The following is a 14,535-nucleotide window of genomic DNA, read 5'->3' on the forward strand; positions in this document are numbered from 1 at the left end:
GTCCTTTCCCTCTCATGTTCTTATTGCTACCGATGCCTCGCAGGATCGCGAAAAGGCAGGTGTGGGAATTTTTTCACCTTCACTGGATTGGTCTTTTTCTCTCCGTCTTCCTGACTTCACTCCAATTTTTCTGGCTGAATTATTAGCAGTAATCTTAGCCTTACGAAAATTAGAATCTACCGTTTCCCAGGTCGTGGTTATGACAGACTCTCTGTCCATTTGTTCTTCCTTATCCTCGCCCACTGACTCTCGGCCATTACGCCTCTTTAAGTTCCTGATTCCGCTGCATCTAAATTCGGTAAGGTTGCTTTGGGTACCAGGTCACATGGGCTTTCACTTAAATGAGGTTGCAGATTCCTTAGCAAGAGCCTCTCTCAGCGGCCCAATTGTTGCTGTCCTACCATCGTGTGCATATACAGCTGCGGTGAGGTTTCGCAGCTGCACAATATTTCAGGAATTTGCTGCCTCGGCTCTTACATCGTCTCCCGAATATCAGCATCTTCTGCATCCTTGGAGTAGCAAAGACTGGCGCTCACGCAGACTAGAGGTCTCTTTCACGCGCTTGCGTTGCCGGGTTCCCCTTCTAAATTTCTACCTTCACAGATCTGGCCTGGCAGCTTCCCCACTGTGCCCTTTTTGTGCCGAACCTGAGACAATAGATCACTTCCTGCTGTTCTGCCGCCGCTTTTCTCATTTGAGGAAGCGTCTTTTGCAAATTCCATTTCATCAACTGGGCTTGCCTGTGTCTTCCGCGGTTGTTCTTTCCATTGGCGCTTCTTTGCTTGGACGAAGCGACAGGAGTGTGCGCTCTGCTGTGCAAAATTTTCTTCAAGAAACGCAGCGACTCCCATCCTAATTTATTTTTCCTGATCTCTGTCAGTAAGACATTGCAACATTACAGGCATTGTGTACTATTATGCACATTAAGCAATTGTCCCGTCTTCGATCTCCAAGTTAACTGGACCCCTTTCCTTCCCTCTTCCAATCTATCAGACTACATACTATTACCACTCCTTTTCCCGTCAAAAATTTCCTGTATCCAGTAATTAACCGCCTGTGTCTTGGCCACTCCCCCGTAGTGGGTATGTGCCAGCAACGTCTGAGGCCTTCCTTCCTTCCTTCCTTCCTTCCTTCCTTCCTTCCAGTATTCGACGATTCGCACGTAGGCACCACACCTAGCGTTCCTTTTTGCGCGACACGTAGCCATGCACAGTGCCTCTCTGAAGTCAGCTCCGCCTGGTCCTTCAGACGGATCGTCGCCTTCTTCGCCGCGCCTCTCGTCTCCTCCGTGTTGTCGTGGCGCCACCGAGCGAGGACTGGGCTCCTGCCCCGGGGACTGCGGTCGCAACATGGACTCTGCAAAGTGGTCACCTGGGCGGCCACCGCTCTCCGAGATCTACCGCGGCCTAGCCGTCTCGGGCGGACCCTGCGGCAGCAAACGCGGTGGACAGGCAGGTGATGCCGGCCACTGCTCTCGAGCTCCACGTCGATGTCCACGGCGGCTGCATGTCCGGGAGAGCGCCCAGCCTGTCAGAGCCGTGAGCCGTCCACCCATACACCACCGCGGTACTTTCACATCGAAGGGTACTCCGGTGAGTATTAAAGCGCAAGCTTTACTACTGCCTTCTGTAGTTTGTTCGGCTTTTGTTTCATATGGCATTGAACCGAGGAGCGGGAGAGGAGGGTTAGAGTGTGCCGCTGCCTCCGAGCTGTTTCACGTGACCGCCATGACATCACTGCGCTCTAGCTGCGCGTGCAGCCGTCGTCACCGCGCTCTTGTACCAACGCTTGAATCATAGCCTTGCAATCGATACAGACTCTTCGCTTAGCAAAGAAAGGCGCACACCTGCCACCTGGCTCAGTGGACACCTCAGTCGCGCTTTAAGCTACGTGGCGATAGTGAGAGATGCGCGCTGCATGCGTTGACACTGCTGTCCTTTATTTCCGCTGCCCCAGCTCAGGTGCTTCGATCATCGATCATCGATGGTGCATCGATGGCAGATGCCGGGGTTAGCAAAAATCTTTTCCTTCCTTTTTACTATCATATTAAATAAAACCACTACCACCACCATTGATAATGTTGTAGCAGAAAGGCGGAAGTTAAGCTGTAGGATGTCGGCGTTCATTGTGTTCATTGGCGAAGGCGTTGACAGCGATATAGACTGCGGTGATTTTGAGGAAAGGAAGAGCGCGTAACTGGCTCCCTGGGTCAGTGGACACCTCAATTGCGCTATGATGTACGTGGCCGTGGTAAGAGAGAGATGTGGCCTCCGTTCATTAGCAGTGACAACAATGTGGCAGACGCGCGGCACTGCAGCAATAGGCCACAGCGTTCATTGAGTGGTCAACATCTCGCGAAAACCCATTAATTTAACTTTTAGCTGCCGGAGCACCCGTTGCCTATCCAGTATCCGGAACGCAGACTAAGTTACAAATGCCAAGCCGCGTCTAGTTGCCCGATACACCATAGCTTTCGCTGTCTAACCAGGTTCAACAGTAATTAAAACGCTGCTAGTTTTGATGGGAAGAAACCAGCATCGAAAATCACTCGCTTTCTTCTGATATTTTGGTGACATTATTTCAAGGTTCAAACTTAGAAGTGCAGTCATTTAGTGGGTGGTCTGTGAGGTACTTGAAATAGTTCTGAGACGTTAGAAAAATGAAGTTTTGTTGTAATGGCTCCGGTTCTACAATATCCGTGTAACAAAATATAATGCGTGGTGATGCAATGCGGTGCGACAAATCTGCTCTAGAAGCATTGATTTAACATTTAGTTTTCCCCTTTCGCTTTTATATTGATCGCGTCCCATACCATCTTTAAATTAGCTTCGTCGTGGCATTTTGTTGTGATGCGGCGTGTGCTTCTGGTGGGTCCTGGCTTCTGAAGGGTGGAAATGGCTGGGAGAATTTCTGATGGGTTCTGATGGGCTCGCAGAAACTACACATCTTGGTATGGGGAACCAAATTCGCTGATCGACACGGAACAGCCAGTGCAACCAGATATATGGTGTTTCGTCCCTGAAACGCAAGGCTGTAGTACAGAAGATCCAGTTCAACGTACTGGAAGTTTGGCGGCAGTATTGTGGGCAGTGTTTTGAACGTTGAATTTCCGCTTGGGGGGTGTGCGTTGTCTGGCCTGCACTACTTCCCTCTGCTGGAGACAACTCAGGCACTCCTATTTGTGGTCTTCGCATCCCTCGGAATCCTTGCAGGCTGCGCTTGCGGCGCACTTTTGCAAATGCCTATCTTCCTGTGTCCATTCTAATAATATTATGGGTGATGCCGACATGCAACCCGATCAATAACCTATGGAGCCACCAGTTATGTTTTAAGGGGCTAGCGGGACAGTTGCAACAGGTTATGTACACATCTGAGAAGAGTCAGGTGCCGTTGATGTTTGTTGTGGAGAGAATTACAGCCACCGCTGCGCATGCCATCGGAGAACCAGACTAGGAATCTGTGTACCTGAAGAAAATTTTAAGCACCATTTTAAAGTGGCGGATGAAAAGAAATTTTATAGTGCCGACAACTCTGACGTTCTAAATTTTGAACATGAAAAACATGACATCGCTCAGAGGTGTCGCCTAGGACGAGTAATTTCGTGCAAAGACAGAGAGAATATGCTCCTATTAGTCTGGCAGAAGAAGAATGATGACAACGAAATCAGTCAGTTATAAATAAAGAAACGATAAGGGATAAGTGACAACCGTTAATAGCTCAACAGCAAAATAATGTGCAAAGCGATGTCTCTCAGGTGTGAACAAATATGGAATAGTGAATATGAAACTGCTTTGGGACATGTCAGCAAATTTTATTTCGCTTCGTTAGTTCCTGATTTAGAAGACAAATTTTATCAGTACGGGGTAGGTTTTCCTAATTTTTCTTGCGAGAGTGTTAAACATGGGCACTCCGCTGCAAATACTACGGCCAAAAGCACTTAATGATACCGCTGTTTGATCTACTCCCATCATTAAGGAGTCATGCCTAAGGAAATCTACCCAGTAGCGCAGTTAATAATACTGTACAACTATTAATCGTTATTCTTACCTATGTTATTCCAGTTTTAATGTTTTGTCCACCTGGACCTTCTTCTCAAATAAAATTGTGACTGCGTAGACCCTTCTTTTGGGCGCGTAATAAGTGACAAATCTTTTCTCAGCACGCGGCTGTCGGGTATACCGATATTGCTTTGCATTTCTCTTCGGAAATCCTTGAGTGGACTTCGCTATTAATGTGCCTGTTGCAGCCAACCGCCCAGGCTCGGCTCCCCGGCATACGTGGAGAGCGACGTCTGTTTTGGGCCACCCGCCTGTCCCCCTACGCGGAAGGCGTTGTCGGTTGGACGTGCACCGCCTCCGTCACCGCCGCCACTGCCAAGGTGCTGGCAGTGCTTCAGTGGGGAGATAGTGGCGGAAAGGGCCAGCGGGACTTGGCGCACGGTGATCTCGGCTGCTTTTCCCCGCCCACTTATGTAAGTGGCATCTCGCAGGCGCCTGCACACTTCTGATAACGACCTTAAACTTACAGCCGAAAAAATACGAGAGAACAAATGAGAACTCTTCCACTCATGCTGGTGGCCTATCAGCGCCAGTGGCTTCCTCACATTATGCTAAAAGTTGCAAAAGCGCCAGACCCATGTGCTACATTTTAACCAGGTTTGACTAGCCGGCTTCACCCCCACGTTGTGAACCGCAGTTTCGAGTATCTTATTCGACAGAATAGCCGACAGCGAAGACCCCGGGTTCTTTTTGCCTGCCTTTAAAGACCTAGATTCATTTTTCACAGTAGAATGCAGTTTGCTTAGGTATAAGCACTATAGAAAAGCAAAACTCAAGTATATTTTGAACCTTTTGGTCTCAGTAGGATGAGGTTTGCTTGCTTCCTTGTCTCTAGTAGCCGGTGTTACTTGTACTTAGAACTACTTGTGGCTTTCTGGGGAGCGCTTCTCGCTTTTCTTCACAGCTGCCCATTTAGTATTACTGGCTGACACTTTAGTAAGAATCTATGAGGGAGCAGGGCCAAAGAAAGTATGAAACATGTATTTCCTTCTCAAACCCACTGAAGCGCGGAAAGATTCAACAATGTGGAGCACATTTTTGTGTTCTGGTCGGTTATATTCTGTTGTAGGCTCTAGTCTATGCTGAATTGTGTTTGCGTTCAATCCAGAGTCACGTATGGGCCCTTAATCGTCTGTTAGAGTGTAGGTTCATTGTAGTGTCGTGCTTTACTACGCGAAAAGTGTGTAAATGACCAGAATCTCGTCGTTCGCGCTACATGTCGAAATTTAAATATAGTATGCCGGGTATAATTAAGGGAAACATATCGCAAGACGGCGTTAGATTTTGGTGGATGACAGCCTCCGTCGTGTTTGCTGCAGCGGTATCAAGAATGAGCAGCTTTAGGAACTGTCGTCCTCACGGATACCGTTTTTTAACATATGTGTGGAGAAGTCAGCAATCAACAGTTGACATCAACTGAGAGCTGTTGTCTCAAGAATTTAAGGTGAAGATAAAAAATTCTTCGTAACCATTGTGATTCGCGATTTTGCATTTCAGTTTCTTCGGAGGCCGATGAGATTCCCGAGTGGCATTGAGTATGTGCACTATCTTTGAAAAAGATAGAGGGACATGAACGGAAAGCAGCGAGGTGTACTAGGTGACGCCCAGTATACTACAATACACGCGGGAAGGGGCACAGAGGGAGAGATAGAAAGGGGAAAAGGGAAAGTGAGATCACTTTTTCACGTGTCCGTATTCAATTATTAACAGGAGACACAGAGACTGGAAGTTTCCAACCTTGAACTCAGTCCTGTGTATTTCAAGAACTTGAAATGCGCCTTCACAGCTGTCCTCTGCGATGAAGGTTTAGTCCAAGGGCAGAGGATTTAAGGGGCGGAGGATCAAAGCGCCGGAGCGTTCCAGCAAAGGAGGACACGCTCACGTTCAAACCGGGGGCACTCACAAAGTCGGTGCTCAATTGTAATTTCGTGCCAGCTGTTCTCACAGGCACGAAAGCCTGCCTTGCGATTAAGTAGGAGTAGGCATTTGTAAATGGCACTCCCAGCCTAAGGCGACACAAAAGTGTAGCATCGCTGCGGGAGAGGCCGTCCGGAGGATTTAGTTGAAGTATGCGGTCGAGGCAGAGCAAACGGCATGTATATTTTGCAGCGGGAGACCATGACGCTGAAATCTCACTCCGGCCAAGCACTCTCAAATGTCACGCTGTGTCGGCTCTTGTCAGTGGTATGCGGAGAATGTTGGTACTGCCGTGGGCCAATGGAGCCCTAGCCTCAGCTGCGTCATTTCCTGACGATTCCACTTGTCCTGATAGCTACTGGTAGATGACGTCATGACCTTCTTCCAGTGCCTGGCGTTGAAGACGTCTCATCTCCGCTGTGGTTTTCTCGTGATCGCCATTGAGGAAAGCAGAATTGAGACATTGCAGACAGCTTTTGAATCGCAGAACACAGCTCATTTGTGGAGTGTTTATGCACCGATGTACAGCGCAGATATATGAAGAGTGGACCATTCAGACCCTGTTGACGCTGTCCAATAAGAAACTAGTTGGTTAATACTGGCCTGTTTTCTAGGAATGACCACGGCGCAAACTGAAATAGTAGATGAGTCCGAGCGAGGTGTATGTACATGCGTGCGGTCATATTTGGCATAGAATAGGTAGTGTGTCAGCTGCTTAAGGATCGGAGTCGATAACTTCGTTTTCTTCGCTATCCTATGAATTGCAAGGCGCATACATGACTCCCCCGGACACCACACCGCAGTGGAAGGCCGTGCGGCCGGGATTAACTGTGACAAGTTGGACAATTGGTGGGCTCCTATTACATTACAAAACGCTGCATATGGGCTCAGTACCGTAACTGAAACGAGATGACGTTGAGGAATCCTTGCTACTTTAAGTGCGTGTATCAGCAGGGTGTCAAATGTTATACGCGTCGAAAGTGGGTCGCCCTTGTCGATAGCAATAGTTGAACTGTTGGTAAGCTGCGAGGGATACCCAGGCGTGTGTGAAGAGGCTGACCTTTACAGTCCAGAGGGCACGCAAATTTGTCTTGTGTGTGTTCAATAGCACGGCAGTATTATACCGCAAAAATCCCAAGAAAAGTGCTCCGTGCAGCTGCAGCATTGCCTGAACCGAAAAGCCCAATGATTTCACGGACAGAAATCTCAGTAGAGGATGGAGATTCGCTCACACTGCAATGCGGGCTGCATGATAAACTCCTGTGCTGTCAATGATAACCCCTAAACAGCAATGAGAAGTACAATAGGCAATGGGTGGGCCGTCGATAGTTAGAGGATATTGAGTGATTCATTTGCGTGTATTTGCCACACTATATAACGCGCGCTTCACGTCTGAAATGCTAAGACCATGCTCTCGGAGAGAGCAGGAAGTTGTGGTTTCAACTCGCTGAAGTCTTGGTCGCACCTTCAGAAGCGTCAGAGTGGAGGCTGAGATGCAGACGTCATCGGTACACATAGAAATATGGACGGTATTTGGTAGGTTCTCTGGGAGTGATATAAGTGTCAGCTTAAACAATGTAGGGCTCAGAACTCCGCCCTGGGGCACGCCCTGGGGGGTGTAATGAACAGGTGTCGGAACAACTTCACACATAATAAAGATGGCCTTTTGGTCGAATACCTTTTGATCCACCTGAACACTCTGGCCACAAATTCAAACAGGCCATTGCACATCAAGAGTGGCTTAATGTGTCAGGTTATCGTAAGCATCTTTGACATGAAGAAAAACCTGCCAAGCACATGTGCTCCTGGCGTTTATTTTGCTAATCTGGGGACAGAAGATCAGTGACATTAGGCCAAAGATGTGAGCTCAATATCGGATTTCCGTAGTTTTAGTAGCGGTATCAGCCGACTGGATTTCCACTGGAGACCAGCAACACCGTTGGGCCATGAATGATTGTAAAGGTTGAGTACCTCTCGTCGCGCGTCGTCGCCAAGGTGACACAGCGCAGTATAGGTGATGCAATCAGGCCCAAATTGGGGTCAAAGACCCATTTCCCAAACATTACACCCTAATTGAGCCGAGCACCAGTTCAGGGGAAGGTTGTACTCATAGTATCACCGGTGGGCATCCAGCGCCACAGGGGTTCGAACCCCGCACCTCTCGCATGCGAGGCGGATGGCCAACCATTAGGCTACCGCTACTGTTCTTCCACCAAATAGAAAACGGGTGGATGTCCGGAGTCACTGGGGATCGAATCCGGCACCTCCTGAATTCGAGCCGGATGCTCTATCTCAAGGCCAAGGCTTCGGTTTGAAGTGGGCTTTTATCGCATAAGGCGGATTTTGGTTTGTTTTACGGCCTAACAAATCACTGGCCCATCAATGCAATGGTTTGTTCCACGACTCTTGTCCCAAGCATTTCAACTAGGAAGAGCCGAGCACTATGCGGGGGAAATCCTTGAGCCATTAGGAAACAGGTTGTCTCAGACGGCACTGGCAATCGAACCCCTCTGGCCCTGGTGAAGACAAACGGCCACTCACGGCTTAGCAAGGGTAGCGCTGAGTTCCTCAGCAGTAAAGATAACATCCATCGCTGATGTTCGTGATGCAGGAGGAACATACTGGCAACTCGAGGTTTTCATTGCACCCGCAATAATTCTGCAGAAACCAGTTGCTACATCAAACTGGCGATGGGCTTGGTGCGGCGCTAACGCGTAGAATGGGATTCGATGCTGTGGAAGCGTTCCAAGCCCCCGCACCATCTGCCAAAAGAGGTAGATAGTCTTTCGGGGATCCAGAGAGTAATAAGACTTCCAGCGCTTTTCTTCCGCCAGCCAGTGTATTTGTCCCTTGATTTTGCTCTACAGACATCGCGCCACTTTGAGGCCCCTTAAGCATCTGGCCCGTGTGTAGCGCCGTTCCACTCGGCGCTGAATAGCGCGTATATGGTCTAATTCTCAAATTAATTGAGCATACTATTTTGTGAGGCTTATAGATAAACTGGGCTGCGGGAAAGAAATACTCGGCGCGATTTGTTTCTAATTATTAACTGCAATCTTTATTTACTCTGCACGCAGATTGTGGAATGAATTGAACGAAGTCGCGGCCTCTGTGGCTGTATTACTTCTCATTACAGAATTAGTCGATGTGAATTTTGGATCTGAACTCGCAGCTTTGCACTGAAATAGACTTTTGAATGCGGACAGTTTGAGTTGACAAATAGCAGTCAGGCTGATTACTACTAGCTACCTAAGGACCCTGTTTGGAGGCGTTTTAGCTAACAGTTTACGTGCTCAGGTTATGTACAACACTGCAGAAAAATGAGGATCTAAAATGAAATGAATATAATCGTACAATACTCTCCATGCGCTCCCCTTGCTCACACAGCTCAGTATACACGGTATCATACTGCACTATTGCGTGAGTATCCCAAATGCACATCGGCCCGAAAACAGCCTGAGTGCAAAAATTTGCAAAAACGCAAATCACTGCACAAGCATATCAATGTCATTATTTGTTCAAGCTTACAAAAATTTTAATATTCTTTGGGAAGCCCGCATAGAGCTGTGTATAAAGCTGACTAATTACTAATATTGCATACTCCTCGGCAATACAGACGATAATCTGCACTATTCGCAAGAATTTGCCAACGAGAAGTACAGAAGGAGGAAGAAACTGCGGATCACATCAGCAGGAGCGATCACATCCTCGCTACAACCTCGCACTGATAAGCACTTATCAATAATGGGGCTTGCTGTATGCGGCTTAATTCAGTCACAGTTCTAACTGCATTTTTTTTCTCACTTTAAACTCGAGTCGTGAGGCTCCTTGCATTTAATGCGTAGAAAGACGCAATCTTGAGTTGTAACTGGTGCCGACAATGGCGAAATGGACCTGCTCGTATTCATCAAGAACTTGTACCATGAAGTACTAGCTCCAAGACCCGCTAAAAATATCAGCTAGAATTTGCCGTTTTCGGATGATTCGTACAATGCCTCCGGTATCGATAATCTTAAACTCTAAAAGAAGGCTGTCTTTTGCAAAGTACTGCGCTGTCGACGAAAGAGTAATATAAAGTGCGTATCTAGTCTGAACACCAAATAGTCTTCACCAAATAAGAGAGACATTTAGCTGAAACACGATGAGAGAGCTAGACGTCAGATTTAGGTTTTAAAATAACGGACGACGCCACAAGCATCTCTGTCACGTGACTGTCTGCTTTTCCACGGGCCTTCGTGTCCTCTTGTCGCTGAGGATTTACGGGATCTGTAAGCAGTCTCTTTCCTACAAACACTGTAGTGTAGGGCTGCGCATAATTTCGATGCCCTTGGGTTGTTTAACATGCACTGACAATACACAGTTAATGAGCCTCTGGCACTTCGTCTCCATCGAATGCGACCACCGCGGCCGGAATTGAGCGCGCGTCATTCGGATCAGGAGCCGAGCACCATAACCAGTAAGCCACCACGGCAACGGGGGGCGTGTTTAAGGATGTGTATCAATGTGCTTCAGTCATCTCATCGCTGCAGTAATTATGGAGGCCAGAAACATTTTGGCAAGAAGCTGGAGCCATGAAACAACTGAAAGTTATAAACTGGGCTTCCAAGAAATATTTTGCAGTGGTTGTTTTTCTCCTTATTTCGTCTCATGCTATTTTATTTTTTTTATTTTTTACGCAGGTCGCTCCCGCTTCCGGGCCACCGTGAACCGCCTGTATGGTGAAGGCGGTACTTTGGAGCAATTTTTTTTTCTAAACGTTCTATTTTGTGTTAAAATTTGCGTTTTAATTGCAAATTAACCCTCATTAAAAGTGACGCATTTGCCTATCAGATGTCTCAAAAGACTATTAAATGGTAACATTACGGCATTTTGTAAATATGTAGAAAACATGTTTGAATCCCAATGCGCTCATGCATTTTGTTCGCTTTGTTGCTCTCATTCAAGCAGCAACAACATATGAAAATTTTCTGTGCTGATAACTGCTAAAAATGAGCTCAATTGCCTAAGCAATATTAGATTTTGCAAAATTTTCTTGATAGTACACGCCAAATTGCCAATTTAATAGTCGAAACACAAGAGAATGCCACACCCTTTTGTTGAAATTTAAAATCGTACAATGCTAAAATTTCGTCACTACAGACAGCAAATTAAACACACTGTAGCGCCGCCTATTTCTAGCCACTGGCAGTGACATTCGATAACGCCAAAAAGCTACTTTTCCACACAGCCTTCGGAATCAGTTCTAAGAAAGCAGTTTTAAAACAAGAAAAGGTATGCAGAGAAGTCAAACGTGAAATTGTCACGAGCCTTCTTTCAAGTGTAGAAGTAGATCAGTGCTATTTCACATGTGCCGCCTGGCTGCTGACAGCTCCTGTCTCAAATTCATCTACAGGCTTTCCGCTGCTCTAGTGGTCGAGTTGGGCCGGTATATCGCGCTACAAAGGATCCTGCGCAGTTTGGACAATGCTGCGCGACGTTACCCCTTACCATGAGGGCTTCAGCACCAAATAAAAAGACTGCTTCGCAGCACGCCCATGTCGGTGCCCTCGTCAGCGCGCGCCGATGGCTCTCTGTCGATGACATCACTAAAGCAGTGCAGTCACAGATAACACACTCAAAGGAGGGTATTATCTCTGCAATCCACAAGTCGTCGCAGCGAAGTCATTGAATACGCGAGGCATCTGCGCCAAATTCAATATCGCAAGCCTTTTGCACGCCGTCTAGATGATTATAAATCCGCAGAGCTCGCGTTCATAGACAGCAAATTGAGCACACTGTAGCGATGCGTCTATCTACGCCATTGGCTACGATATACATTAAACGCATGGGCGGTTTCCGACGTCACAAGCCTTTTGGAGGGTCCGCGGAACACCTTGCCCTGCAATATCTGACCCGGAGTAGTACTCAGGCAAGACGATCGGGCATGTGCGGTATAGGATGGACACTTTCGCACGGTCCTCCTCGCCTGCCCTTCATTTCAATCTTTTTTTTGCTTTCTTGAGTCGTGTGTGCTTCATTGGCTTTTAGGCTAGCTTTAGGTTGATTTTTTTTTTGCGCAGCTTTATTCATACTCTGGCCAAAGGATCTACTACGAAGAAGTGGCCTCCTTTGTAATGAAAAATTCGCGCTGCTAGCCACGCCTCGAGAATTACGTTCAATTTGCCTCAGTGGCACCCTAAAGCATCGCAAATGTCAGTAACGAGTCGAAAAATACGGTTAGAACATGAGAAGGGTCTCTCGAGATGGTGTTTTGAAATCGAGTTTTATGGTCGTTGGAATTTAATACCTTAGAAAATTTCGCAGAACGAAAACATTTTTTGAAGAAAACGTTCCGGTGCTCTCGGTGTACTGAGAATGTAGGTAATTAAGTCTGTTCATAAGCATGCTGAAGCAGGCAGGGGCCGTTAGCAGTAGGTAAATGCCTGGAACACAGCTATTACAGAAGAACTGACATGACCCGCGATGGCATACCTGGCAAGGTTGGAGTTTGAGCTCATCACTGATCAAATCGCGAATGGAGGAAATGGTGAGAGTGGCCTAAAGTCCTTCAAGAGAAAATAAGAAATGCGAAGCGAAAATTACGGCCACATAAATTTGTAGGCTTTACCAAATTGCCCCATATGAGATTTCATTGGAGAAACGGATTTAAATCTTTGAACGCATCAGTCGATCAGAGGCAGTCACTTCTACGAGCGCTAAACACCAGGGATTTGTAGCACTGAACCAAATCTTAAGCTTTCGACAGGCGAGGATGAGAGTCTATCTCATTTTTGAGAGATTTGTAACACTGACGATACAAGCCGCACAGCATGACCTAGAGGTCAACGCTCTGGGCTGTACACTTTATTTGATAAAGGCTCCAGGCTCTAAATTCTGTTGCAATAATCAACAGCGCATTTACGAGATGCTGATGCCTGTTTAGACTTGAATGATCAGTCTTTTCTTGAGTGAACGTATTCAAAGTATTACGCGGAGGGAGCTGTATACCGTTTTAGGATTACAATTTTCTTTCATGTTTAAGACTGTTCACAGATTATCCTTCGCTGATGTAATCACTTCATTTAGATAGTATCATACGAACCGAAAATGCCTCCAAATAAATAGCTTTTAAAAGCGAATGACTCCGTTTCCGTAGCTTGTCTTCGCAAATAAAGGGAACTATTCATGTCGCTATGCCTACAAGGAGTAGTCTCACGTAAGACCGCAAATGATTACAGTACACTCCGAAACAGAGGTGCAGGCCATCAAATTAAGCCTTGCCTAAATTGGGTACGTCGTGACATTCGAAGCCTGTTTTATCGTATATTTTTTTCTGCCCTGTTCTACCCTTAGATACTGACCTAAATATCATTAAGCTGACTATGCCGAAGCTCCTGATTCCTAATGTCAATTAGCTTCTCTCTGAGCCCGCCTTATTTGCTCTCATTTCCGATCGATATCAAGGTGTGTAACGTTTGTTGACTGGCCCACCATATCTGTTGCCGGCACTTTTCCTGCTCTCCGTGGGCTAAACACGGGATTTGTTATTTTATCCTTCACGTGCACGTTGAGGCTGATGAAACTAATATTGCCTGTTTCTGCAGACGGGACTCCTGTTATTGGCAAAAGTTCTCTTATCATGTAGGTGGAGTGCCAAAATTCAGCAATGTTCGCGATTTGTTTGTTTCTGAAATAATAAGAGCCAAAAACTGTTTAGGCACTGCTTCCACTAGAAAATATTCCGTTTCCGCAAAATTTATTTCGATTTCTGCAGTGCACTCTAAAAAAAGGTGTGAGAAATTTGTAAGAAAGGGGTAACTTCAAATTTTACCCCTTCTCATCAGGGATGGAATAAATTTGCACCCTTGAAATAAATGCTGCTGGACGTTTGGTCTGTTTCGTGAAATTAGCACCTTTTTTATCACTTTTTGTAAGTGTTGAGAACTGTGTTTCTTTTTTATACCAAATATTACGGAAAAATGTTTCCTGGAATTTCTCCTAGAGGACACTTTGGGTTTTGTGACTGAAATGTTGGAGGCCAAGGCAATACTACGGCATTGCTCGCACTTGCGCAATATCTCCATGCCAGCGGGTTCTTTATACTTAAAAACGCCGTTTTCTTTTTTCATAAGAAGTAAACTCTGAACCGCGGCAGTTATAGTTGATCAAAAAGACATCTTTTTTCAATGTGGAAGTTAAAGCAAGATGCCTTATAAGAGGAAAAGCTTTTAATAGTAGCTTTGCTGTTTATATCCTTCCATAGTTGCTCATTATAACTTAGCACTCTAGCTGTAACTTTCCCTTTAGCAACAAAACTGAAACAATGACGATGAATCTTTTTTTATGTTGCAATGCTCAAAGCCGCGGCCAGAAGATATACATGTGTGTGAGCTCAGGATTGATTTCCGCAACCTTCGTTTTTTAAACTTGCACGGATCAAGGTTTCTTTTCTGTATTTCTTCATTTCTCAAATACGAGGTGGCACATTATTTTATTTACAGCTTTAAGATGGTGCCGTGACCAACGTTGTTTGTATAGCATGTCGGATGAGGGCAGTTGCATGAACGCGTCCTTGAAGCAA

General features: G+C 46.3%; 1 protein-coding gene across 1 annotated transcript; it reads left to right on the forward strand.

Annotated features, from left to right (window-relative positions):
- The first annotated feature begins 1,157 nt into the window (after nt 1-1,157).
- On the forward strand, nt 1,158-10,774 carry LOC144099651 (uncharacterized). Its single transcript, XM_077633010.1, has 3 exons — nt 1,158-1,592; nt 4,247-4,471; nt 10,655-10,774. Exons 1-3 carry the CDS (start codon nt 1,206-1,208, stop codon nt 10,679-10,681), a joined length of 639 nt encoding a protein of 212 aa, XP_077489136.1. The 5' UTR covers nt 1,158-1,205; the 3' UTR covers nt 10,682-10,774.
- Nucleotides 10,775-14,535: the final 3,761 nt, after the last annotated feature.

This window comes from Amblyomma americanum, chromosome 1 (genome assembly GCF_052857255.1).
Source record: "Amblyomma americanum isolate KBUSLIRL-KWMA chromosome 1, ASM5285725v1, whole genome shotgun sequence".
Classification (NCBI taxonomy): domain Eukaryota; kingdom Metazoa; phylum Arthropoda; class Arachnida; order Ixodida; family Ixodidae; genus Amblyomma; species Amblyomma americanum.